General features: G+C 43.2%; 1 protein-coding gene across 5 annotated transcripts in view; it reads left to right on the top strand.

Annotated features, from left to right (window-relative positions):
• Positions 1 to 25,199, top strand: part of TEX2 (testis expressed 2) — an 86,726-nt gene that overhangs the window by 47,166 nt on the left and 14,361 nt on the right. For all 5 annotated transcript variants that reach the window (XM_033138850.1, XM_033138849.1, XM_033138852.1 and 2 more), the window contains 6 exons: positions 8,222 to 8,422; positions 9,539 to 9,878; positions 12,984 to 13,231; positions 15,226 to 15,372; positions 16,984 to 17,083; positions 23,356 to 23,488. In XM_033138850.1, the coding sequence (XP_032994741.1) occupies positions 8,222 to 8,422; positions 9,539 to 9,878; positions 12,984 to 13,231; positions 15,226 to 15,372; positions 16,984 to 17,083; positions 23,356 to 23,488 (1,169 nt within the window). The remainder of the gene's footprint in view (positions 1 to 8,221; positions 8,423 to 9,538; positions 9,879 to 12,983; positions 13,232 to 15,225; positions 15,373 to 16,983; positions 17,084 to 23,355; positions 23,489 to 25,199) is intronic.

Raw genomic sequence — 25,199 nt, 5'->3', positions numbered from 1 at the left:
AGCCTCTCCTCCTCCGGGAGGGGAGGGGCTGTGGTTGGGAGCCGGCTCCTGCATCATCGTGGGGGCGTCTCGCCCCCATCCTTACCTGCCTTACCTTTTCTGGCTGCCGCGCCGCGCCCTTAGCAGTCAGCCAATAGGGCTGGCGCAGGGGCGGGGTTTTAGCTGCTCTTAGGGCAGCCGCGGCAGCGACCTCCGCCATTCTGCGTCGCTGCTTTGTCGGATCACCCGCCCACCCTCCCTTAGGTTGGCTCTGGTTAGGACATTGCTATGGACTTCGGTTGGTCGCCTTGTTTGTGGAAGGGGCCTAGTAGGAGTTTTTCTCCAATTGGCAAATTGGCTCAGCCTCTTGGTTTTTCGCCTACCTCGTAGCAAATTGTCACAACTTTGTTAGATTGGCAGTTAGGCATTGGGTTTAGTGTGGTATCGGAGGGCAAGGTTCGGGCCATCGCCTAACCCTCCAATTGCTGGGTATTCCGTAAAGGAATCCGGCGGTCGTGGATCCTGTCCGACGCCCTGTTGGTGGCTAGGGCCATGGCACGACCCCCGGTGACTTCAGGGGTGGAGCTTTCAGTTGTATCTCGCATCAACAGGCTCCACCTCCTGGGCGGTTAACCCTTGAGTGACTCCGCACTCTGCGGGGGGAGTCTACTGTAGTTTGTTCAACCCAATGCCTAAACCAATACCACTCACATGCTGCAACTAATAAAAGTTGTGGCCTTTTTCCTTCCATTAACCAAAATGTTTTGTGTCATTGAGTTTTATTTCTGCATGCGGGAGTCGGGTCCTCGAATTACAAATACATTTATGTGTGAAATGGTAATTGAATTGTGAGGGTTTGAGTCACACGTGTGAGAGAAATCAGCACATGATACAGGCCATGTGCTGGGAGCCTCGGGGCCTTCCTCGCAAGTAGAGGGGCGGTGGGTAAATTCAGAGAATTCCAGCAAAAATAGATAAGGGAGCAGAAATTGTTCTTCTCTCATTCGCAACCTTGTTTCCTCACTCACCTAATAACATTGCAAGTCTGAACCGTAACAGAAACTGCACATCAAGGTGGATTTGGTTTAAAGCAAATCGATTTAAATCATTATTTACATCACAATTTAAATCACTGGTCCATAAGACTTGATTTAAATAATTTTTTTAACAGAAATACTCATTCTTGGTGGTATAATCTTAGTATTTACAACCAGGGGAAGGTTTCATTTTCGGAATAATAAATTTTCAGGGTAGTTTTGTTTTTACAGTTATATGAAAAATTACTGATTTGCTTATACTATTAGAAATACATAGACAGAAAATTATGAAACTATTTTGAGGTTTAATGTTTATATTTGGACAACTTTTCTGTTGTACTTTATTAGAAGGAGAAAAATTATTGTTTCCTTAATAACAATTTAAACAATTTATTTAACTAAAGCAATAACATTATAGCTTTATGTTTGTTAACTGATGTGGTTAAATGGTATATAAAAAAAAAAACTTACACTGAGTTTTAGCCCACATGAAAAACTTAAAACAAATCCTTATTTCCTGATGAATAGCCTTTGGAATATAATGTAACTTAAATAGAAAAGTATCTTCAGAAATATTTTTCCTCCAAAAGCATTTTATTTTAAAAATCCAATTTAAATTTTAAAAAATCTGATTTTTTTTTAATATTTAAAAAATCATTGATTTTTATCCACCCTGTTGCAGATTGTACTTTTCCAACTCGTGCTTGATGGTTTTGGCTGGTTTGCGAAAAGTGACTGTCCAGGGACATTTATGTTGTTGTTGTTTCTGCCCTTCACAGTTAAGCTGTGCCCTTTCGTATGTGCTGAGCCCAGGGTATTGTTTTTAATGGCATGGTTTGCACCAGCATCTGTTTTGGGAAGCTCTATGTATCATGGACTTGGAACGGACTTTTAAATTATCTCTGCTTTGGAAAGAGGATGGTCCCCATAGGGGAAGTGGACTTCCTATTCGTTCCATTGAGCTGCCGCCATGACAGGTACAGATTAAAGGCAAATTTGCAGAGCCAGGAAGGTTGTGACCACACCTTCACAGTGCTAGACTGAATTTCTTGTGGCAAAAGATTTTTAAAGCTTTCTTCGGCATTGCTATTCGTTGAAGGATCTTGCAAGCAAAGGAATGAGCTTAAGTCTGTTTACTGAAGTGATATGTTAGTGTTCTTAATTTCTGAAGAGGCTTCACAGCTTCTTCTTTTTTCTTTCAGAAGAATTTTCCAGTGCTGCCAAGGATTTGATTTTTAAGAGGGTTGCCGCAATAGCACATGTGGCAATCACACAATGTACCTCATTGTTCAGTTTTCCATATGTTTATGCGATAAGGGCTGTGGCTTAATTTTCCTGCTGTTGCCTGACAAGTTGTTCCGGCAGTAGAGTGTTTGAGGAAGCTTAGGGCAATATTCAACCCGTTTTGCTCAGAGTAGACCCCATGAAATTTAGTGGACCTAACCGAATCATGTTTATTTTCAGTATGTCTACTTTGAGAAAACTTTAGTTGGAGGCCACCCTAAGCTTCCATGTCCTGTTGAGGCATCCAATTTTTTTTGCTATCGGGATATGAAAATGTTCAGGCAAATGACTTCATTTTTGTGCTTGGTCCACATTTGACCAAGATCTCACTGTTCCAAAAAGGGAACGTTGGGTCCAGTTTAATGTACAAAAACTCTCTTAACTTTATAAAGGTGGCTGTGTTGCCACTATACCTCTTGTTCCAGCTCACACTTCTCTATAGATCAGTAGACCGGAAAGGTTACAAAGTGGGGCTTTCTAGCTTCCGAGATGATTGTGCTCAACAACCCCCCCCCCAAACAAAACGCCCCTCCAAAAACTCAACAACTTTTGTGTCCAGATTTTCACAGATTGAAATATGGCAACCCTAGTTATTAGTCAACTCTGGATCCTCCCCGAGTTTGCATGTTATTTCTTACGTTTTTTCTCCTTTTTCTTCTGTTGATATTTGTTGTTGTTCAGTCATGTCCGATTCTTCGTGACCCCATGGACCAGAGCACGCCAGGCACCCCTATCCTCCACTGCCTCCCGCAGTTTGGCCAAACTCGTGCCAGTCGCTTCGAGAACACTGTCCAACCATCTCATCCTCTGTCACCCCCTTCTCCTTGTGCCCTCCATTTTCCCCAACTTCAGGGTCTTTTCCATGGAGTCTTCTCTTCTCATGAGGTGGCCAAAGTCTGTTGATATACACTGTGACATTTCGAACTACTCTACCAGACATTGTCTAGTGTTGTTTGTTCTGTTAATTTTGTTTCGTATTTGCTTCATATAAAATCTCAATAAAGATCATTTATAAAAGCGAGAAGAAAAGGCAATTAAGGGTAGCTGTATACAGGTGCGTAAAATCACTATATTTTGTATATTCAGCCTCCTGGAGCACAATATATATATCAGGAGGCTTCGTTTGGTCAGAATTGAGTATACGCTTCCAGAATTAACGCTAAATACATGACTTATGGTAAATGAGCCACCTTAGCTGCTAGAGGGCCATGAAAATTTGTGTCCCGGGCTTTCCAGGCTCGTCTATCCATGTGTACTATCCGAACCAAAGGGGCGCATTGGTTGCCAGATCTGACCCCCCATCTCGCAGCTCTCCTACCCCACTAAACAAAGCTGAAAGGTGAGAGGATAAAGAACAGACAAAAATCAAGTTACTTCTTCACACAAGGCGCAGCTAACTGTGGCATTTGCCGGCACAAGATGTGGCGATGGCCATCCACTTGGGTGGCTTTGAAGGCAAATTAGACAAATTCAGGGAGGATAAGCCTATCACTGGCTACTTAGTCATGATAGCTGTATATTGCCTCTAGAATCGGGGCCGCCTGCCTCTGAGTACCAGGAGAAGAGTTCTTTTTTCCCCTTCAAATAATTTTTATTCATTTTAAAAGAAAGAAAAAAGACAAAACATAAAAAGACATAAAAAATAAAATAAAATAAAAAAGAGATTCTTCTTACAATAACATAACTTTTTCTTTACATCAATAAGTGACTTCCCCCAAGTCCCCCACCCTTCTGAATTTCATTTCCCTAACCTTCTTTGGCAGTTTCTAACAAATTACCATCTTAACCAATGTTTCTTTCAAAAACAGTTTCAAATTCTGGGTAAATTCTGAAGACCTATGATTAGTTCCCTAAGCTTTAAAGAATATTACATTGTTTCCCCCCCTAAATATAATTTAAATTTCTTCCAATCTTCTTCCACCGTCTCTTCTCCCTGGTCGCGAAGTCTCCCCGTCAGCTCGGAGAGTTCCATAAAGTCCAACATCTTCATTTGCCATTCATCTATAGTTGGTAAATCTTGGCTCTTCCAGCAGGAGAAGAGTTCTGTTCTGCTCTTGCCCTGCTTGTGGCAGCTTAGTTAGGTTGCACTTCCTGCTAGGCATCCTTAGTCATATCTGTGTCGCGTATTATCCTGCTCGGATTTGCATGATATGTTTTTGCTTGGCGTCTCCGTGAGCAGGCTTATTGGAGATATATGCGTCACCCAGTATGATTCATATGTTCAAATATCCGTAGGGAGTAATCCACCCACACTGGGACAGTGTACCTTACCCACTGCCAGGCACTACACAATTGTTACCTTGACACTTTTAGTGTAAGTAAGGGGTAGAGAATTCTGTGCCTTTCTAGTCCAGAGTGGAATGCGGGTGGGGACTGGGACATGGATGGCGCTGTGGGTTAAACAACAGAGCCTAGGGCTTGCTGATCAGAAGGTCAGCAGTTCAAATCCCCACGACGGGGCGAGCTCCCGTTGCTCGGTCCCTGCTGCTGCCCACCTAGCAGTTCGAAAGCACGTCAAAGTGCAAGCAGATAAATAGGTACCACTCCAGCGGGAAGGTAAATGGCATTTCCGTGCGCTGCTCTGGTTCTCCAGAAGCGGCTTAGTCATGCTGGCCACATGACCCGGAAGCTGTACGCTGGCTCCCTCAGCCAGTAACGCGAGATGAGCGCTGCGACCCCAGAGTCGGATACAACTGGACCTAATGGTCAGGGGTCCCATTACCTTTACCTTTAAGGGATAGAGAATTCTGTGCCTTTCTAGTCCTGAGTGAAATGCATAAATCTTCTGAGATTGAACCGCCCCAAGACCTGTGGTATATAGGGCAGTATATAAGTGTAATTAATAAATAATAATTCAAAATATAATTCGGTGGGTATTCATGAATTGTGTTGGTTTTAATTCCAGAGGGTTAACGGCATTACAGCTAGGGTTGCCATACATCCAGAATTTCCTGACCATGGCTGGTATTCGGGCGGAAGTAGCTGAAAGTATGGCAGCCCATGTTGGAAGCTCAACAACTTTTGTGTCCGGGTTTTCACTTTTTGAAATAGGCCGACCCTATTACAGCAAACATAGAAAAGGGTTCTGTGGCACTAGAAAGGCTAATAGATTTGTCGCATAAGCTTCCCTAGACTGTAGCATCTGGTGAAGTGGGCTCTGGCTCATGAAACTTTGTGCCACAAATTATTTATGCTGGATTACCAAATAGGTACAGTAGACACTGGCCTATGGGCCCCATGCATTTTGTGGGCCCCGCAACAAGGGGTCAAAATAATGATGATTTGATCTTGTTTTGTTGCTCCTGTTGCAAGGGGACTCCGTCCCCGAGATTTCAACTGCCAAGGGGCCTCCATAGGGTTTAATCCGGCAGTGCAGTTATGCACAAAATACCACTTTTAATGCTCCATTGCATTTAACTGAAGCAGAAATTTGACGGATGCCAAGTACCTAGAACTAAAGCAGCTATGTAAATCTGCACTCGCCATTCTAATGCAGAAAGTAGCTGCTGCAGAAATGCTGTGTTAAAAAGCAGTGGGTTTCAAATTGTTGTTCTCAAAATACTTCATAAAGCATCGTTGAAGGGCAGTAGTTGGCTTAGTCGACATCTTCTCACCCTAGTTTAGCAAGGGCAGCCCCAAATCATATCTTGGATCTGTACCTGATACAGTTTCAGTGATCTGAAGAAGTGTGCATGCACATGAAAGCTCATACCAAGCACAAACTTAGTTGGTCTCTAAGGTGCTACTGGAAGGATTTTTTTTATTTTTTATTTTGTTTTGACTGCGGCAGACCAACACGGCTACCTACCTGTAACTGTACCTGATACAGTTTGCCTGGAGAGTATGGCTGCAGAAAGCTGGATAGGGTATCACCTTTGAATGCTTTCCCAGAGGAAAAGTCCCTTGCCGTGGAAATCTAGAACACAAGAAAGAGTGGTTCTATGATAGCTTTCTCCCTGACATGCTCTTTCCTATGTTCAGAGAGCATTTTGGGTAGGCCCAGGGGAGAAGAAGCATTCAGGAATGTGAAGCAGCAGGACATGCTTCTGAATATGATCAAGATGTTAAAAGTAATAAATGTTTTGAGTACGTGAGTTATGAAAACGGTTGCTTCTGATCTGCACCTCCAGGGACCCTACTTGCTCTTATTGAGTAAGAGATTGATTCGTTTTTACTCCTTCTGCCTTTCAAATGTCGTTTTTCCATGTTTGGAATGTTTGTGATATTTTTGTATGTCTTCATACAATTTCTTCTGAAAACAATTTATGCAATTACTTCTGAGAACGTTGAGTACCTTTCTCGTATTGACAGTCCGAGCACTGCTTATGTGATAACAGACCAGCGGTGGTAGCAGCTTTTGGCATGAATAATGTAAGAAAACCTGCTGCTTTATAAATACTGTTCACCTGTAGTTTGAGAAAAGTGGTTGCAAGATGACTCAAGAACTGGGCATGGATATGGGAGACCTGAAAGATTTGTAGCTGGAAAAGGTTGCCTTGTCATCGCCCCCCCCCCCCACGGTCTAACCAATAACATTCAGAGTGTCGAAGAAATGAAGGTGTGCTATTTTTCTGTTCACAAACTGATTAAAGGAGTGGGGTGGATTTCTAATGTGGTTAGACTGGCAGAGCTTAATCCACTTATTCTAACTATAAAACCTGAGCCAACAGGTGTAATAAATCAGTTGAACAGCATGTGGTTAATCTAATTCCATTACCCAGTTAAATTGAAATGAAGACAGGACTACCGGGTTGTTGGGGGAAGCAACGGGGAAACTGGTCTGAATTACATTTTTGTAAGCATGTGTTCCTGCCTCAAAGGTAATCTGTTCTAGAGAAGCATGGCTCTTTGGTAAGACTTTCATTTCCTGATATAGAGTGGTATTCTGCTGGGGGGATCTTTTCTGTTCCTCTCAGTGAACATATTTTGCCTTAATGTTGCATCTGTTTTGTGCAATGGATTAATGATGCCCTTACGTGACACCAACCATGTACCCAAGAGCTTCAGGCATACAGAGGCTGTTTTGTTCTCTTCTGTAGCTAGGGAAATGGTGCCAAGTGTTTGTGTGTGGAGGGGAATCCCCCTTCTTTGGAGATTATGGGCCATGCCTAAACTTCGGTTTGCATAGCAGAGGCCTCCTGAGCTCCATGCCAAGAGCTTTTGGATATTGTCAGAATTACAGACCCCTTTGTTCCGATAGCATACAGATCACATGTTTTTGTAGCGCTTGGGAGAGGAGGCAAGAGGAAGCAAGTCCATAAAGCAACCTGGGCGGTTTCTTCCTGGGTGTTTTGCTTGCCAGGAATCCCCAGGATTTGGGGGAGGTGAGTGAGTGGGGATGGTGAAGGCCTTGGCTTTTTTTTCCAACCAGAACTTGTCGGAACTCTGGTGGGTTCCAGCACCTCTCAGGTGGATGCCATTGCCATTCTAAGATATCATTGATGGAGGCCTTGCTTCTGAGCAACATTCAGTTGCACACTCTGACTTACCTGCAGGGCTAGCAAGCAAGAGTCTCCGTGAGGCCTTTTGTACAACTTTTACCACATCCTCCATTCACTTTTAAGCATGGGCAGGTTAACCGCCTTATTCCTTTCTGCACTGCTGCAAATCGTTTAATTCTACACTTAGACGGTCCTAGGGCCTGCCTTGCCATTAACCTGCTCCAACCTGTTCTGGCTCTGTGTCAAAATGTATTTACTCTTCAAGGATTATGGAATGGATGAGGTTGACACACTATGGAAAGGCAGGAATCGGTTCCTCCCTGCAGCGCTTGAGGTGGCTGCTGTACAGAACCTTAATTTTGTCTCTTCTGCAGTTTGACCTTGTTCTGTTGGATTTAGGCTTTCAGTGGCTGGTATTTTAAATTAGCCTTGGGAACTATTCTGAATAGCCTTTTAATAAAATTCCTGTGTCTTCTCCAGGGCTGGATGAATGAGATCCATAACTACGATCCAGAGACATACCATGCTACATTGACCCACTCTGTCTTCGTGAGACTTGAAGGAAGCACCTTGAGACTTTCGAACCCCAACAAAAATATTTCCAGAAGGGCTATTTACAATGAAGCCAAGCCGGAAGTCACGTACATTAGCCAGAAAATTTTTGATCTTACAGAAAGCAAGGTGAGCTCAAATGAAATTCTATGGGTAGTTCCCCCATGAGGACTTAAGTGGTTTTTGTTTGTTTTTTAAATAATCCAGGGGTTGCTAACTCAATCCAGATGTTGTTGGACTTCATCTACCATCAGCCACATCCAGCATGGTGAAGGATGATGGAATTGCAGCAAGATCTGGAAAATCACAGGAGAGCCACCTCCACTTTAAGTTTCTTGCAATGTTTTTTCTTTGGATAATGGGACTAACCATTATGGTTTGCTGCCAAACATAATAAAATATTTTATTTGCACCATCTCTTTGTCCTACTGCATCCAAGGAAACTCAAAATGTGACATCACTATGGTGTAGGTTTTCCTGCCACTCAGATAACAGCCATGGAAATAGAGCGGAGTAGGAAAACTTGTAGCATGATGTCATGTGTTTAATATTTATCTGTGTTGGTGTGAGAGCTATGTATATTGGTGAAGGGGTGTGTGTTGGGAACATAGGGATTCTGTCTTCAGTGTTATCCCCGTGTCTGCCTAAATATCTAATTTCCCCCTTTCTAAATACCAATGCTGAATTTTCACAATGTTGCTGCCTCCATCTTCAAAGACAGCAAGGGGAACTGGGTAGAACTGGGTGCCTTGCCTTGTATGCGTATCAGTGCTTTCTTCTACCACAAAGCCACTATTGGCTACATCCCTTTGGAATCGGCTGTGGAGTTTTCAATAATGGGATCAATAGACCAATGTAATCAGCTAAAAATGGGTTATTTGGTGATGGTGCCTAAGTATACTGACATAATGTAACTGATATTTTTAGGGGTCCATGCAGACATGCCATTGCCTATGTCGTTCAGTTGAAGTCACCATATAGGGCCTTGAATATGTTGAGACTCACATTGCCTACTTGTGTTAAAGTAGCAGAGGGACTGATGGGGAACTCCTCTGGGCCAAGCCTTCCCAGGCTTTCTGTGAACTCTAGGAAAGAATCCTAGAGCTCAGGAAAACCAAATGGGAAATGAGGGTCCCTGTCCACCATCGTTTGCAATTGATTACGTATTCAACGAATGCCTAGCATTCCGTATTTCCCTGCCCGGTGTGGTGGGCCAATGAAATGAATTTGCAACTTGTTTTCCAGATTCACCTGGTACCCAAAAGTTTGGCCCGGAAAAGAATCTGGAACAAAAAATATCCTATTTGCATTGAGCTTGGGAGACAAGATGACTTCATGGCTAAAGCTCAGGCTGACAAAGAGACCTCGGAAGAGAAGCCCACCATAGAAAAAGGGGAAACGAGCAGTGAAGAACCCAAGAGGCAACCTCAGGATGGAGCAAAGTCCATTACTCAGAAGGACCAAGTGCTATATCTCTTTGGGAGGACTGGTAGGGAGAAGGAGGAATGGTTTCGGAGGTTCCTCCTGGCTTCCAAATTGAAATCTGAAGGGAAAAAGCCAATTGCTGTGTGTGGACAAAAGCCTGGTAGGATCCTGTTCTCTCATGTTATTAAGATTCTTCTTGTAGCGAGCTCAAAATATCAGCTTATAAAAGATTCATTGGAAGTGGCATATATTTCAGAAGGAACATTTGGGCATTCAGTATGTTAAACAGAACATGTCTAGACTGCAGTCTGGGGGCAATTTAACTCCTCCCAGAGTCGCCGTGCATTTATTAATCCATTTTTAACTATCTGCATTTTAATATCCTGCCATATGTACTTTGCTGCATGGAGTCAAAATGAGCCGTTTGAGTGGAAATAGAGCTTAGGGTAGCTGCTAGCACGTTCACTGCTATTAAAAAATCTTTCCTAAAGGAAAAATATAAGGTAGTGTCCGACCGTCAGCAAATACTGTGTGAACTTTGTAGTGCAAATGAATTTGCCCTTCCATTGGCTCGACAATTTCTCTTTAAGAGGCTGGCTTTTCTCTTTAAAAGGGCCTTGTAAAATGTTTGGACATTCTGTTTTCAAGTGTCTTAGATGGGTGTAGGTATACTCTTCTAGAGCGCTTCTGACCTTATTTTATTTAATTGGTGTCATTTTGTAAAGCACGCTGCTGTTTCTTTAGAATGATCAGAGGTGCGTCATCTCACTCTTCAGAGAAAAATACTTAGGAAAAATGTTGAGGCCATACCACTGACTGAAACTTGCATGAATCTAAATGTTCTAAAGTTACATTAGCAAGAAACACCAGACACACACTGCTTAAGATGTATAATTTTAAAATCGAATGTGGCAAGCAGACATTAATTTTTAATCAGGCCTTTTTTTATTTCACCCTTCCTCTCCCATCACAAATCTTTCCCCCTCTTTTAAAATATTTGCAGAACAAAATGTTTGCAGCTTGCAACGTGCCTGTTAGCTCTGACGTTATTTAGCAATATAGATGTAGAATCTAGAAATTTGGCCATAATTTGAACCTTGTAGTGCATAGTGCATCAATAAAATAGGAACCAAGGGAAGTTTAGGCAGTTCTGCTAAGCATTTAGTGATGTTAGGCTTTTTAAAAACACAAGAGTTGCATCTCACCAACTACAGGACAAAATCCTTCCCCTAGGTTTGCACATTCCTTGCCATTGTTCAAAATCAACATTTCTGTTACCTTTGGTGGGTAGTCCTTGCCTGTTTTATGAAATTAATACAAATATACAAATTCAATTCATGCAGATTTGTCAGGTTTGCATAACCTGCTGAATTTACATAATTTTTATTTAGAGGCATTTAATCTGCTCCTTCTGTTGATTTGAAATTAACAGTGCAATTTTCTTTCTCTCTTTTCCTTTTGTCCCTTTTACTTTTTCTTTTTATTACTATTATTATTATTATTATCATTATTATTATTAGTTTTTTACTTTGGTAGTGTTTAACAGGGGATACAGTAATAGGATACAGTGTAAAATAAGACATGGACAAATATAATATGATTGTAAATAATTTTATTGTTACTGAAAGGTTTTTTTTCTTTTTTCTCTTTCTTCTTTTTCTTTTGTTCACGATCGTTGTTTGTTGTATCTGAGATTCTGGAATTTTGTATGTGGAAACTTTAAAGTATGCAAAAAAAAAGAAAAAAAAGAAATTAACAGTGCAATCCTATACCCTCTCCCTTCCAACGCGAATGATGGAGCAGGTTAGGACTGGGCATAGTTGCCTTTCCACCAGCCTCTGCCAGCATAGAAGAATCCTGCCAGCTGGGATGGGCTTTGCTGTGGCAGAGGTCCAAGCTACAGCCATGCGAGCAGAGAGAGAGAGAGCTATTGCTAGGGGTTTTCTTGCCATTGTTAGCAATCTGAAAGTCCATGAAATGGGGCCTTTCAGGGAGGGGTGTTGCCAGCAGTTTTGCCTCCACTGTAGCAGGCGAAGCAGAAAATTAGACAAAGCTGTGCCGTCCTCCCCTTCTGCCCTGACCAGTGTGAGATGACAGGGCTTTGCATGTGGTGGTAGATCTGTTTCTCTGCTCTACCTGGCCCAAATCAGGATTGCTCTGTCAGTTATTCTGTTTGCAATGGCATTCAGAGATTTTTCCTTTTCTCGTAGCCTATGAAAGCGTATCCATACTGCTGCCTCTATCAATGGGCTTTTCCTTTCTTATAGCTTCACTCACCCACGTGTATTAAGCAGAGGAGGAGGATTTTTGCTAAAAGTCCATGGGGATAGGTATAGCTTTCTGCTCATTATATAAACCTGATGGGAATCTTGTTCCCATTGTATGGTTAAGTTCCTTAGCATCAGTGCTATTTTTCTAGAAAAAAGAGGTGCCAGAACTCACCATGAACACCTCCCTTGTTCTCTTATAATGGCAATGGCGCCCACCTGAGTTCCAGAAAGTTCCGCCTGGAAAAAAAAAAGACTTCATACACTAAAAAGTATGTTATTCACCCCCCCACCCCAAGAATCCTGGGAACTGTAGTTTATCCCGCACAGAGCTACAGTTCCTAGTATGTTTAACAAACTACAGTTCCCAGTGTTCTTTGGGGGAAGAGACATACTTTAAATGTTTGTGGTGTGAGCAGCCAAAATTGGGTGGACTGTAAGCAGCCATGTTGCAGCTGCAGCTTGGCTATCTTTCCCCTGGAAATTCCTGTATTTATGTCTTCCTTCCTTGTGGTTCCCTTCCGCATGGCAGTTGCTTCCTTCAATTGCTGTAACCCACCTTGCTGATTTTAAGATAGTATGCGTGAAAGCTTCTGGAAAAGACTTGCAAGTAACCCCTTTACTCAACGTTTGCCTTGGAGCACTGTCTGGCACAGCAGTGTAAAAAATTCAAAAAATGTTTCGCTGACGACTTAATAAAAACACATATGAGGAGATGAAGTGAGAGGGGGATGTCTCCAAATTGTGCCCGTGGTTAAATGAAAGCCCATTTCTAATGTACAGAAATTTGGCAGATATTTTTATTCCATCCACTTTCTTGGCTGCTAGTTTAAAAACAAAAGACATGCTTTTCATCCTGCTCTTCTAAGACGGCACGTCTTGTAGCCATCGCCTCTCACTAGAATCTTAGCATCTTAAACTCCTGACTTTCATGGTCGTTGAGTTTCCTATTTGATTACTTATTAATGACGGAGGCCTTTTCCCTTCCCGGCATTTAGGATTCTTGCCAGCACACAGTCGATCCGACAGCCAGTCTGGAGGTCTGACCCACAGCCGTAGCAGCAGCAAAGGGAGCATCGATGAAATTCTCTCCCAGCCGAAGCAGAAGGAACTGGCGGCCAGTGTAAGACAAAAAATGCTTCTGGATTACAACGTGTATATGGCCAGGTGCATTCCACAAGAACAGACAAGCCCTGTAGCCAGCCCAGTCCACAGTGCCGACAGCAGCCCTACAGCTGTGAAGAAGGTGAGGTGTACAAGGATTAACTGATCTGCACTGAAATATTATGGTCACCCTTCAACTTCTGTTGTTTCCAAGAGGTTTCTCTGCATGCTGGTGTTGGGCAGGGTGAGCTTGGCAAGGGCTCAACCCACGTTTAGTGCCATCAGTTTCTGTCTACTTTGAATCGTGCTGTGGCCTTTCCCTAGTGTCTCCGTAGTGTTGGGCAGTGCTGCAGCACCCTTGCCCATGGTGTCTACACCAGTTCTGTTCTTCCAGAAAAAGAAGTGCCCGGGACTCACCATGAACACATCCCTTGTTCTCTTATACAGTGGTACCTCGGGTTACAAACACCTCGGCTTACAAACACTTCGGGTTACAGACTCCGCTAACCCGGAAGTAGTACCTCAGGTTAAGAACTTTACCTCAGGATGGGAACAGAAATTGCACGGTGGCGGCAGGAAACCCCATTAGCTAAAGTAGTACCTCAGGATAAGAAGGGTTTCAGGTTAGGAATGGACCTCCGAAACGAATTAAGTTTGTAACCAGAGGTACCATTGCAATGGCAATGATGTCCACCAGAGAGGTGCTGGAACTGAGTTCCAGCTGGAAAAAAAAGCCATACAGCTTCATGTATGGCTAAATGTGGCTTTAAACGTCAAGGAGATAAAGAATTATACAACTTTCAGAGGAGACCTGAAGGCATCCCTGTTTCGGGAAGTTTTTAATGTTAGACGTATTATGTTTTTATATGTGTAGGAAGCTGCCCAGAGTGGCTGGAGGAACCCAGCCAGATGGGTGGGGCATATAATAATAATAATAATAATAATAATAATAATAATAATAATAATAATAATAATTTTATGTGCCCCCCCCCCGCTAACAATCTACTACTATTATCTGTGTGACTTGAGCCATTCCTCAGGAAGTGTGAGTTGCTCGTGCTTCCTTTCTTTCCCCAGGTATGTGCAACATCCAACATTTTCTCTGCCGTTGGATGTGTGCTCCCTGCGGTTACCAAAGAAGCATGAGAAAGAAGTGCAGTTAGTACTAAGATGGGAGAAAAAGGATTCTGCTCCCCACACCACCCTAAGACTACTTAGGACGGTCTTATACAGACAGGGTTACTTGTATTGTATAGACTAGTTCTATTACCCTCTTGGGTTATTGTGCAATTCCGCTGTGTTTGACCAGAGTGGATGGGTGAACAAAAGAAATGTTTGCACAATATAAGAGGCAAAGCTTCTCTCCACCCCTTTATTTTCTGTCTCCAGCCTGGTTTCAGGCTACCTTCTTAGTACAGTGGTACCTCTGGTTATGTACTTACTGTATATATCTGGCGTATAAGACTACTTTTTAATCCAGGAAAATCTTCTCAAAAGTCGGAGGTCGTCTTATACGCCGGGTGGAGAATCTGCGGTCGAGTATATCTCAAACTATATTTTAACTGGAAAAGTTGGGGGTCGTCTTATATGCCCAGTCATCTTATACGCCGGAAAATACGGTAATTCGTTCCGGAGGTCTGTTCTTAACCTGAAACTGTTCTTAACCTGAAGCACCACTTTAGCTAATGGGACCTCCCGCTGCCGCTGTGCCGCCAGAGCACGATTTCTGTTCTTATCCTGAAGCAAAGTTCTTAACCTGAAGCGTTATTTCTGGGTTAGCGGAGTATGTCACCTGAAGCGTATGTAACCTGAAGCGTATGTAACCCGAGGTACCACTGTATTGGCTTTCTTAAAAAAGAAAATAAACTCTGTTGGCACCAGCTCTTCAGCGTTGCTAAAATGACCCCTTGTTTTCAAAGGATTGTCCACGTTGGGAAATGCCTTTGAATTATGCCTGTGGAATAAGCTTAACTCGTCGTTGGGCAGATAAAACGATAACTCTTTCTATGGAGGGGTTCTTGTTAGCCCGTGAAACCTGCTGTGCAGTTAGCAGCCCAGGGTCGGTGTTGTACATTTTCAATAGCAATGCCAGAGTTGCTGAAAGTAGGAAAACTCTCTCTCTCTTTCTCTTACCAGTTGCCATCTGATGCCCATTGTGAAGAAGAGAAGCAGGAAGCATGGGTGAACGCCTTGCTGGGAAGAATATTTTGGGATTTCTTGGGAGAAAAGTACTGGTCTGACATGGTGTCCAAGAAGATACAAATGAAGCTCAGCAAAATAAAGGTATGGGCTGTTTTTCCAAGACTCGGCTCTCCTTATTCTAGAATAGGGAACGTACTGTGTGGCTCCAGGCTAGCTCAGTAACAAGGGCTACATGCACAGCCCTGCTGCATTCAGATGACTCAGCCTCACCCCATCTTGGAAAGTTCCATGGGGGGCGGGGTTCTGCTGGTGAATCCATTGGGGATCCTGTCATTGGCATGTCCGCCTGCCATCATTCCTTGGGCAGTAGGCAGTGGGAAGCTGAGGTAGGCCTGCAGGGCCAGGAAGAGGAACATCTCTGCCCAATCCGGCCCCATCCCCACCCTAGTCTGTTTCAAAGCGGAGCTTGGATTGTTCAGTCCATATGTTGATTCCCTGGCCGCAAATTGAATTTTTTCCTCGACTCCTGCACTTACTCGCACCTGCCACTTCTTTTTCCTGGCGTTGCACGCCTGAGACGCATGTTTTCAGTACCCACCCAATTCCTGTGACTGTAATTTGTTTCATCTGTTTTTAATTGTGAACTGTTAAATGGTATTGATCTGCCCTTGGACTGGCCGGTGAGGGGCGACTTAACAATGTCGCCCTTTACAACGATGGATAAAGCAAGGTTTGCCAGCTTTTCTGACCCTTTTGAGAAGTGTAAAACCCTCAGAAATCTGTCTCCAGAAGGGCTTTGCTTCATTCTTCCTGTCTGTTCCCGAGGGCAAACAAGAGACCAAAGTATTCAGTTCTTTTAACTGATAGTGCAAATAACATTGTAATAACATTTTATCCCCCTCCGTCATCTTGCAAAGAGCAATAACCTATGTTGGTTATAATGTCTCTCTGGAACTTAAACACAAATGACTACTTAGCCTAGATTAAGCCCAAGGTCTTTGAAACATTACCTTTTGAATATCGTGTGTGTGTGTGTGTGTGTGTGTGTGTGTGTACAGTGGGATTTCAGTATTGTATAGGTCAGTGTTTTTCAACCTTTTTTGGGCAAAGGCACACTTGTTTCATGAAAAAAATCACGAGGCACACCACCATTAGAAAATGTTAAAAAAATTAACTCTGTGCCTATATTGACTATATATAAAGTAATTTTCCCACGGCACACCAGGCAACATCTCGCGGCACACTAGTGTGCCGCGGAACAGTGGTTGAAAAACACTGGTATAGGTTACTACTTAAAAAACAAGAACAAAATCCCCAGGGTAAGTATCCTGAGTTTGCATTCCTAAGAATGTAAGCAAGAAGTGAATTCCTATATGTGATAAAAAGTCCACCAAGTGAAGCGTTCTATATAGGCATTGTGTGGCTACCAGAAATAATATAATTATAATAAAATTTATATTCTGTTGTTCCACACAGTTGTGCCCATTGTGGCCTCCGGCACCAGTCTTCGGCCCACCCCTGCTTTTAAGAAACCTTCTCCGTATCTTCCCAATACTTCGGCTCCAGTTACACTTAACTAGGAAGTCAGATTAGCTCATACCAAGAACAAACTTAGTTGGTCTCTAAGGTGCTACTGGAAGGATTATTTATTATTTATTATTTAGTTTTGCCTATTGAGCACAATAGGACCTAATTTCCGTATACTGCATGAACTTTAATGATTTAAATAGACTCTCTTTTTCATTCATTCAGTTGCCATATTTCATGAATGAACTAACACTAACTGAACTGGACATGGGAATTGCCATGCCGAAAATCCTTCAAGCCGGCAAACCTGCCATTGATTATAAAGGTAACCTATCAGATTTTTAACCTTGTAGATTGTTTTGATAGCACTGCTATCCTATGACTGTTCCCAGCAAACAATTGACAGGGTGTAGTTGGACTTCAGCCATCGTGTTTCCAATTCTAACGATTGCAGAGGGATAGCCATGCTTGTAAATTCCTTGACTACAACTTCCATCCTCCCTGCTGATGGTATTTGGAGTCCAATAATGTTAAGAGGGCCAAAGGCTAGCCACCCCGGCATTTAGGAGAAGCATTGGAAGTAGGCGAATAAGTTTCATTGATAAAGAGACTTTCCTCAAAATGCAGTGTTAGATATATTGCAACCTATATGGTTACAGCTGTTTAGGTTTGTTTGGGTTTTACAGCTGTGTTTTGATGCTCCGAGCCATTGCTTCATGGTCTGTGAACAGGTGTAAGGTTGGTCAGTGTCTGTCTGGGAGATTGCCTGGGAACATGCTTGACACCTTGAGTTTCATGATGGAAGGAAGGAAGCCTATAAAAAAAATGCTTTGATATGGCTGGCTGGCTGGCTGATTGAAGGATAAATGTTCTCCCTCTTTTTTAATGAACATATTATTGGTTTGTACTAAATGTTTATATGGGAGGAAAAATGCCCCAGAACTGATCTAACAACATAAAAAATATTTTATTATTTGAGAAGCAATGGGTTTTCTAAAATTTTCAATTTATTATGAAATTTGTTGATTTTTGTTTAGTTTTGAGGAGTAGTTAGAGCTTACGACATTGGAACGAAGGGTGACTTCAAGGAATAGGCTTTGTTCTGAAATGGATATTTAAACTTCATATTTACCACATTCAGGGCAGAGAAAAGCACATGTGTGCTCATAGTTAGGTGGAAGATGATTCTTAACGGTTCTGGAGAAATAAGTTCCAAAATCACAGAAATGTAGAGTTGGAAGGGACCGTGAGGATCATCTAGTCCAATCCCCTGCAGTGCAGGAATCTTTCAAGGAAATAAAGTGGTACCTCTAGTTACGAACTTAATTCGTTCTGGAGGTCCATTCTTAACCTGAAACTGTTCTTAACTAGAGGCGTGCTTTCACTAATGGGGCCTCTTGCTGCCGCTGCACCGCCGACACACGATTTCCGTTCTCATCCTGGGGCAAAGTTCTCAACTCGAGGTAACCATAGCTGTCAACTTTTCCCTTTTCTTGCGAGGAATCCTATTCGGAATAAGGGAATTTCCCTTTAAAAAAGGAAAAAGTTGACAGCTATGGGTAACTCTTCCACGTTAGCGGAGTTTGTAACCTGAAGCGTTTGTAACCCGAGGCGTTTTGTAACTCAAGGTACCACTGTAAACAACTATCTGACTTTTAGAAGACATCTGAAGGCAGCCCTGTATTGGGAATTTTTAAATGTCTGATGTTTTACCATTTTTTATGTGCTGTAAGCCGCCCAGATGTGACGCGGTTGGCGCTGTGGTCTAAACCACTGAGCCTCTTGGGCTTGCCAATCTGAAGGTCAGTGGTTCGAATCTCTGTGACGAGGTCAGCTCCCGTTGCTTGGTCCCAGCTTCTGCCAACCTAGAAGTTCGAAAGCACACCAAAAGTGCAAGTAGATTAATAGGTACCGCTCTGGCAGGAAGGTAAACGGTGTTTCCCTGTTCTGCTCTGGTTTCGCCAGAAGCGACTTAGTCATGCTGGCCACATGACCTGGAAAAACTATCTGCGGACAAACGTCGGCTTCCGAGGCCAGTAAAGCGAGATGAGCGCCACAACCCCAGAGTCGTTCGTGACTGGACTAAACTGTCAGGGGTCTTTTACCTTTACCTTTAAGCTGCCCAGAGTGGCTGGGGAAACCCAGCAAGATGGGCGGGGTATAAATAATAAAGTTATTATTATTATTACTATTATTATTTCACCCAACATGAAGCCATGGCCCTGAAGTTAAGAATCTCATGAGTCTGTTTGGAATTGTTTGAATCTCTTTTTGTAGCAATGAAGTAGAAAGTTAACAATAATATAATAACTTCTAGATATTATGTCTCCGCCCGGATTTTAGTGCTTAAAGAAGTGTGTGTGTGTTTTGTCTTGTGTGCTCTCTAGTTATGTATGCCAAAGCCTTTTCAAATCAAGAAAAAGGCTGAACAAAATAAAATGTAACCGGACCCAATAGTATAGGACAAAACAAACAAAAAATATTTGTGCTTTGCAGAGGGAAATATCCTCTTAGTACCTTCTGAATTGTTTCCTCTGGTTGATTCATTATGTTGTTGTTGTTTTTAAAAAGAATTGTTGGTATTTGGAGCATGCTGAGTCACTGATTACATAAGTGGGAGCTGAAGGCTACAGATACATGTGGAATCTGACTGTTTCTGGTGCCCTTTCATTTCACCAGTTGAAACCAAAGGGGAAAGTTCTGTCCATTTGCGGGAAGATAAATGGGAATTACTCATACTCTCCTATTTCAAATTCCAACAGGACTCTGCTTTTTATAAGTAATTAGTAAGACTGGCTGTTTGGAAAGCCACTTCCTCTTCCCATGCTGCTCTTTTCAGACTGCTAAGTTTCTACATCTGAAATAACAGGCATGAACGCACGGTGACAAAGAAAATGTAGCTTATAGTTTTCATGGGCTCTTAACTGTTCCCACACTGTTTTTGCAAGATGCTGTTTGCTGTGGCTTATTAGAAGAAATTGGATTTTTCAAAGACAAATCTCATTTTTCCATGCAGGGGAAATATTGTATTATGCTTATGTTCATTGATAAGATTAAACTGCTTTTTGCATTGGGAAGAAACTGTTCCATATCTTGCAGAGGAATTCCCTGACTCCTCTTGAACTGGTTAGGTTATTACCTAGAGTTGGCATTGCAGAATATGCCTGTCACTGCCTATCAAGTCCTTTGAAGAAGTGGAATGTTGAAAAATCTTTAAGAAACTAATTTCAAATGTAATGTGCCGAAGGGAAATACTTTGATTCTTAGAAATTCTGAGTGGATGCTAAATCTCTTTCAGCCTGTTCATCCTTGCCCCCTTAAATGTTTGTTCTAAAAAAAATCATGTTTATTGATGATTTAGAAAGCTTGTTTCAGCAAATGAAAGAGATGCTTCCTTCTCCTGAATTGCATGACTAGAGTGACTGGAACATTGAAAAAGCGGTTGGACCAGGGATAGGAAGGTTGATATTGTTTGATAGGCCGCTACTTGTTAGAGAGCTTATTGTCTCTTATCAGGTATTCAATTTAGACGGAAAAGGAGAAGACACTTGCCCAACTTGCAGAAGACTCTGCAGGATAATTTTAAACTGTAAAATTGCAGTATACTGAAGATTAAAGATGCTATGGTGATTGGGCAAGTTTGATTTCTAGCACTTGTTTTGTAGTTCTTCTGATGTTGCTGATTATTCTGAACTCGTCTGCTGTCTTTATCCAAACAGAGACAGTGTGATGTAGTGGTTAGAACAGCTTGGTGTCCTCCCTATATGGCTGAACCAACAACTGCCACCATCCCTGACCTTCAGCAATGCTGGCTGATACTGGTGGGAGCACTATATATGGAGGGCATCACTTTGCCTATTGCTGGGTTAGAGTGCAGGGCATAGACTGGAAAGACATGGGTTCAGGTTACCACATCTATCCCTTGTACAGCTACCACAAAGGGATTTTGTGGCGATAAAAAGGACACGGGATGATGTTCACCAGCCTGAGCTACTTGGAGCAGGGTTAGATTTGAAACAAATTGAGTGGGAAAATAATTATTTTGGCTGGATGTGCAAAGTGTTGTGCCAGCTAGCACAACCTACTGAAATTGGAACGGTCTCTGCATTTCGATGTGGATGCTGTTGTGCAGCCACATCTTGGCCTGAAGTTCATGGAAAGCATGGATATTGAAGATACTGAGATCTGAGATCGTGGTAGAGGAAATCCATTAAAACAACAGGAAAGATTTTGGCACACACCCCACTAAATGTATCATAATGTCAAAAACACGTTCTAAAAGCTATCCTATTGCAGTCAGAGGTCTGTTTGGATGCTTTTTGACCTTTGGTCTTCATCATCAGCTTGTATACTCTTCCACTCCAAGAACACACTTCCTCCCAATTCATCGTAAACATTAATATTGCATAAGCTCTGAGATGCTCCTCCTTTTCATTTCCTTCATTAGCAAGGCAGGAACAAAGTTCCAAGCCTGTTAAACGGCCGTTTATCTCTCTGCCTCGCAGATGTTCTCTCAAACTTCCTCCTTTCATAATTGCGGGATGTTGCGCAGGGGAACAGAGAGCGCTTCACGTGCAAGCCGTTCTGCAGATCATTTCCCATCACTCATATGTCGCGAACAAACGAATGCCCACGTGAAGTGAACGGCAATTAAGGCAATTGCCGATGCTTCCACGTTTTATGACCTGGATCCAAAGGTCGGTCAGGGTAGCTCTGCACGTGCAGCTGGTCTTCAGAGTTTTCTGCTTCTGTCGCTGCCCCCTTCCCCAATGCACCGCCTGGCAAGCTGCTCCAAGCTCAGGGGGCCTTCATCAGAGCAGTCTCTCCAGTGGAGTGCAAGCAGCTGGAGCCGAGGGCACAAGTGGTAGCTGAGGGCTGGATGCCTTTTGATTCTTAGCCATACAGTTGAACCTCTACTTACCACCACCTCGTCTTACGGTCGTTCCAAGTTGCGACCGTGGCAAACCCGGAAGTAACCAGCGGGTTTGCCGCTGTTCACGCATGTGCAGGAGCCGCGATCACCGTTCGCACATGCACAGGAGCGGGCAATCGCCGTTCGTGCCTGCTCACAACGTCACCTCTCCCAGCAACCTGTTTCGACCTCCGGACAGACCTCCAGAACGGATTATGGTCACAAATAGAGGTTCCACTGTATCTATAGAACTACTTACAGTGGCAGTACTATATTCTTAATTGTTTATTTCTGCAAAGGCAGTCCATATAAAGCCCAGTGGAATGTAGGTTGTCATTTCGGTAAACAGCACAATACAGCTGCAGATCGCATGCCTTTGTAGGGTGTTCCTTCTTAATCAGCTGATCTGCAGAGATTCAGCTGCGCAGGTACACATATGAAGACCTCACAGGACCTTTCGTTAATCTTTAGGACAGGGACGGGGAACCCTTTTTCGGACTATGGCCTCCCTATCATCCTATGCCATTGGTCATGCTGGCTGGGGCTGGCAGAAGTAGGAGAGTGCAGCAACATCCGGAGGGCTTCTGGTTCCCCACCCCTGTTTTAGGAGTCCCCACCCCTAAATTATGCCTCTGCAACTTGCAGCACTGGTATGATGGCCTATGATAGTGAAAGTGGCCTTTAGACTTTCCTAAGATGCTGAGGAAAGCTGGTTCCTCTTTACTGGGTAGACCTTCTGTGTTGCAAGAGGGGAGCTGCCTTCTCTTTCTGACTGAAGTTAGTCTAATAAAAAACAATTGCGACTTGCTGAGACCAAACATGATGAATACAGTGGTACCTCAGGTTACAAACTTAATTTGTTCCGGAGGTCCGTTCTTAACCCGAAACCATTCTTAACCTGAGGTGCGCTTTCGCTAATGGGGTCTCCCGCTGCCACTGCGCCGCCGGCACGCAAATTCCGTTCTTATCCTGGGGCAAAGTTTGTAACCTGAGGTACTACTTCCGGGTTAGCGGAGTTTGTAACCCAAAGCGTTTGTAATCCAAGGTGTTTGTAACCCAAGGTAAAGTGACCCCTGATCGTTAGGTCCAGTCATGTCCGACTCGGGTTGCGGCGCTCATCTCGCTTTACTGGCTAAGGGAGCCGGAGTACAGCTTCCGGGTCATGTGGCCAGCATGACTAAACCACTTCTGGCGAATCAGAGCAGCCCACGGAAATACCGTTTACCTTCCCACCGGAGCGGTACCTATTTATCTACTTGCACTTTGACGTGCTTTTGAACTGCTAGGTTGGCAGGAGCAGGGACCAAGCAACGGGAGCTCACTTTGTCGCAGGGATTTGAACTGCGGACCTTCCGATCGGCAAGACTTAGGCTCTGTGGTTTAACCCACAGCGCCACCCGCGTCCCTAACCCAAGGTACCACTGTACTATTAAAGCCCTTAACATTTCTAGATTCTGTGACTTGCAGAGTACTGCCCCTGTATCGTGTTGATAAGTTGCTATTTGACTCGTTGCTTAAGCTTAAGTTGCTGCTTGACTAGTCATGATAGTGTTGGCCTACCGTAAAGCTAGAGGTTTGAAAAAAGAGGCAGGGATCAATCTCTCTCTCTGTGTGGCAGCATTTTCCTGGATATTGTGTGGTAGTTTCAGTCATATCTAAAATGTTGCTTTCCCCAACAATTCTAGGGCTTTGGATTGACTTGGAAATATCTTACAGTGGATCTTTTCTAATGACCCTGGAGACCAAAATGAATTTGACCAAACTTGGAAAGGAACCTCTAGGTGAAGCACTGAAAGTTGGAGAAATTGGCAAAGAAGGGTAAGGAATCCCCCCCCCACTATTTTGGTGTTGTTGTTTTTTTTTTAAAAAAAGCTCTTCATAAAACTGTAATAGAAACTAGATAGTGTTTCAAAGAGCTGATATTTCTTTATACTGAATAACTATTTCTTTATAATGAATAACTGATTACAGTTTTGGGGAAGCTGTCGCACTATGCTAAAACTGATCTCAAAGGTAAGGGGGGGATTAGACCACCTGCAGATGGATGATCAGGTGGGCTATGAATGACAACTTCAAAGTTAGCTTATCTGTACCCTAATAAACTAATGGTAATAGCAATGCACTGGACAGAGATTATTCTGGAAATAGATTTTTTCTTTAATTTCTAGCTTCTCTATCCCAAGCAGGGCCAGATTTAGGTTTGATGAGGTCCTAAGCTACTGAAGGTAATGGGGCCCTTTATATGTGCAGCTGTCCTTTGTCAACAACAAATTGTCACTGGTTTTTTGTGTTGAGTATATGCTATATGGTAATTTATGAACCTAATGGGTATCTAAAGCCATTTGCACATAACAAAATATGTATTTTATCACATTGGTTTTATTTTATTTTATTTTTATCTTATATTTTGGAAATGTACATCCAGAGTTTTTTTCTTTAATTTTTTTTTGGGGGGGGCAAGAGAGTGGGGCCCTAAGCTATAGCTTGTTTAGCGTATACATACACTGGTCCCAAGTAGGAATAGAGGGGGCAGAAGGGGAACAACAACAACAACAACAACAACAACAACAACAACAACAATTTATTATTTATACCCCGCCCATCTGGCCGGGTCTCCCCAGCCACTCTGGGCGGCCTCCAACAAATACCAACATACAATACAAAGTCACAAATTAAAAACTTCCCTAAACAGGGCTGCCTTCAGGTATTTTCTAAATGACAGGTAGTTGTTTATCTCTCTGACCCCTGATGGGAGGGCGTTCCACAGGGCGGGCGCCACTACCAAGAAGGCCCTCTGTCTGGTTCCCTGTAGCTTTGCTTCTCGCAGTGAGGGAACCACCAGAAGGCCCTCGGTGCTGGATCTCAGTGTCCGGGCTGAATGATGGGGGTGGAGACGCTCCTTCAGGTATACTGGTCCAAGACCGTTTAGGGCTTTAAAGGTCAGCACCAACACTTTGAATTGTGCTCGGAAACGTACTGGGAGCCAATGCAGATCTCTCAGGACCGGTGTTATGTGGTCCCGGCGGCCACTCCCAGTCACCAGTCTAGCTGCCACATTCTGGATTAATTGCAGTTTCCGGGTCACCTTCAAAGGTAGCCCCACGTAGAGCGCATTGCAGTAGTCCAAGCGGGAGATAACCAGAGCATGCACCACTCTGGCAAGACAGTCTGCGGGCAGGTAGGGTCTCAGCCTGCGTACCAGATGGAGCTGGTAGACAGCCGCCCTGGACACCGAATTAACAATACAAATTTTATGTATCAGTGCTAAATAAAAAGCTGGTTGCAAGTAATAAATGAACGGAGAGAAAAATCATGATTTTTGTAAACCCTTTAAACCAGGGGCAGCTAATGTAATGCTCTCCAGAGACTACAACTCCTGCCAGCATCACCCAGCATAGTCGGTGGCCCAACATCTAAAGGGCACCACGTTGGCTACTTCTGTTTTAAACAGTGTGTCTTTGTGCTCAGCACTAGAGTACATGTTCAGTCCAATTTAAATTCTGAAGAGGCTGCAACAAAGCAGCATTGC

Source organism: Lacerta agilis, chromosome 2 (assembly GCF_009819535.1).
Source record: "Lacerta agilis isolate rLacAgi1 chromosome 2, rLacAgi1.pri, whole genome shotgun sequence".
Classification (NCBI taxonomy): Eukaryota; Metazoa; Chordata; class Lepidosauria; order Squamata; family Lacertidae; genus Lacerta; species Lacerta agilis.
This window is presented reverse-complemented; position numbering and strand designations above follow the sequence as displayed.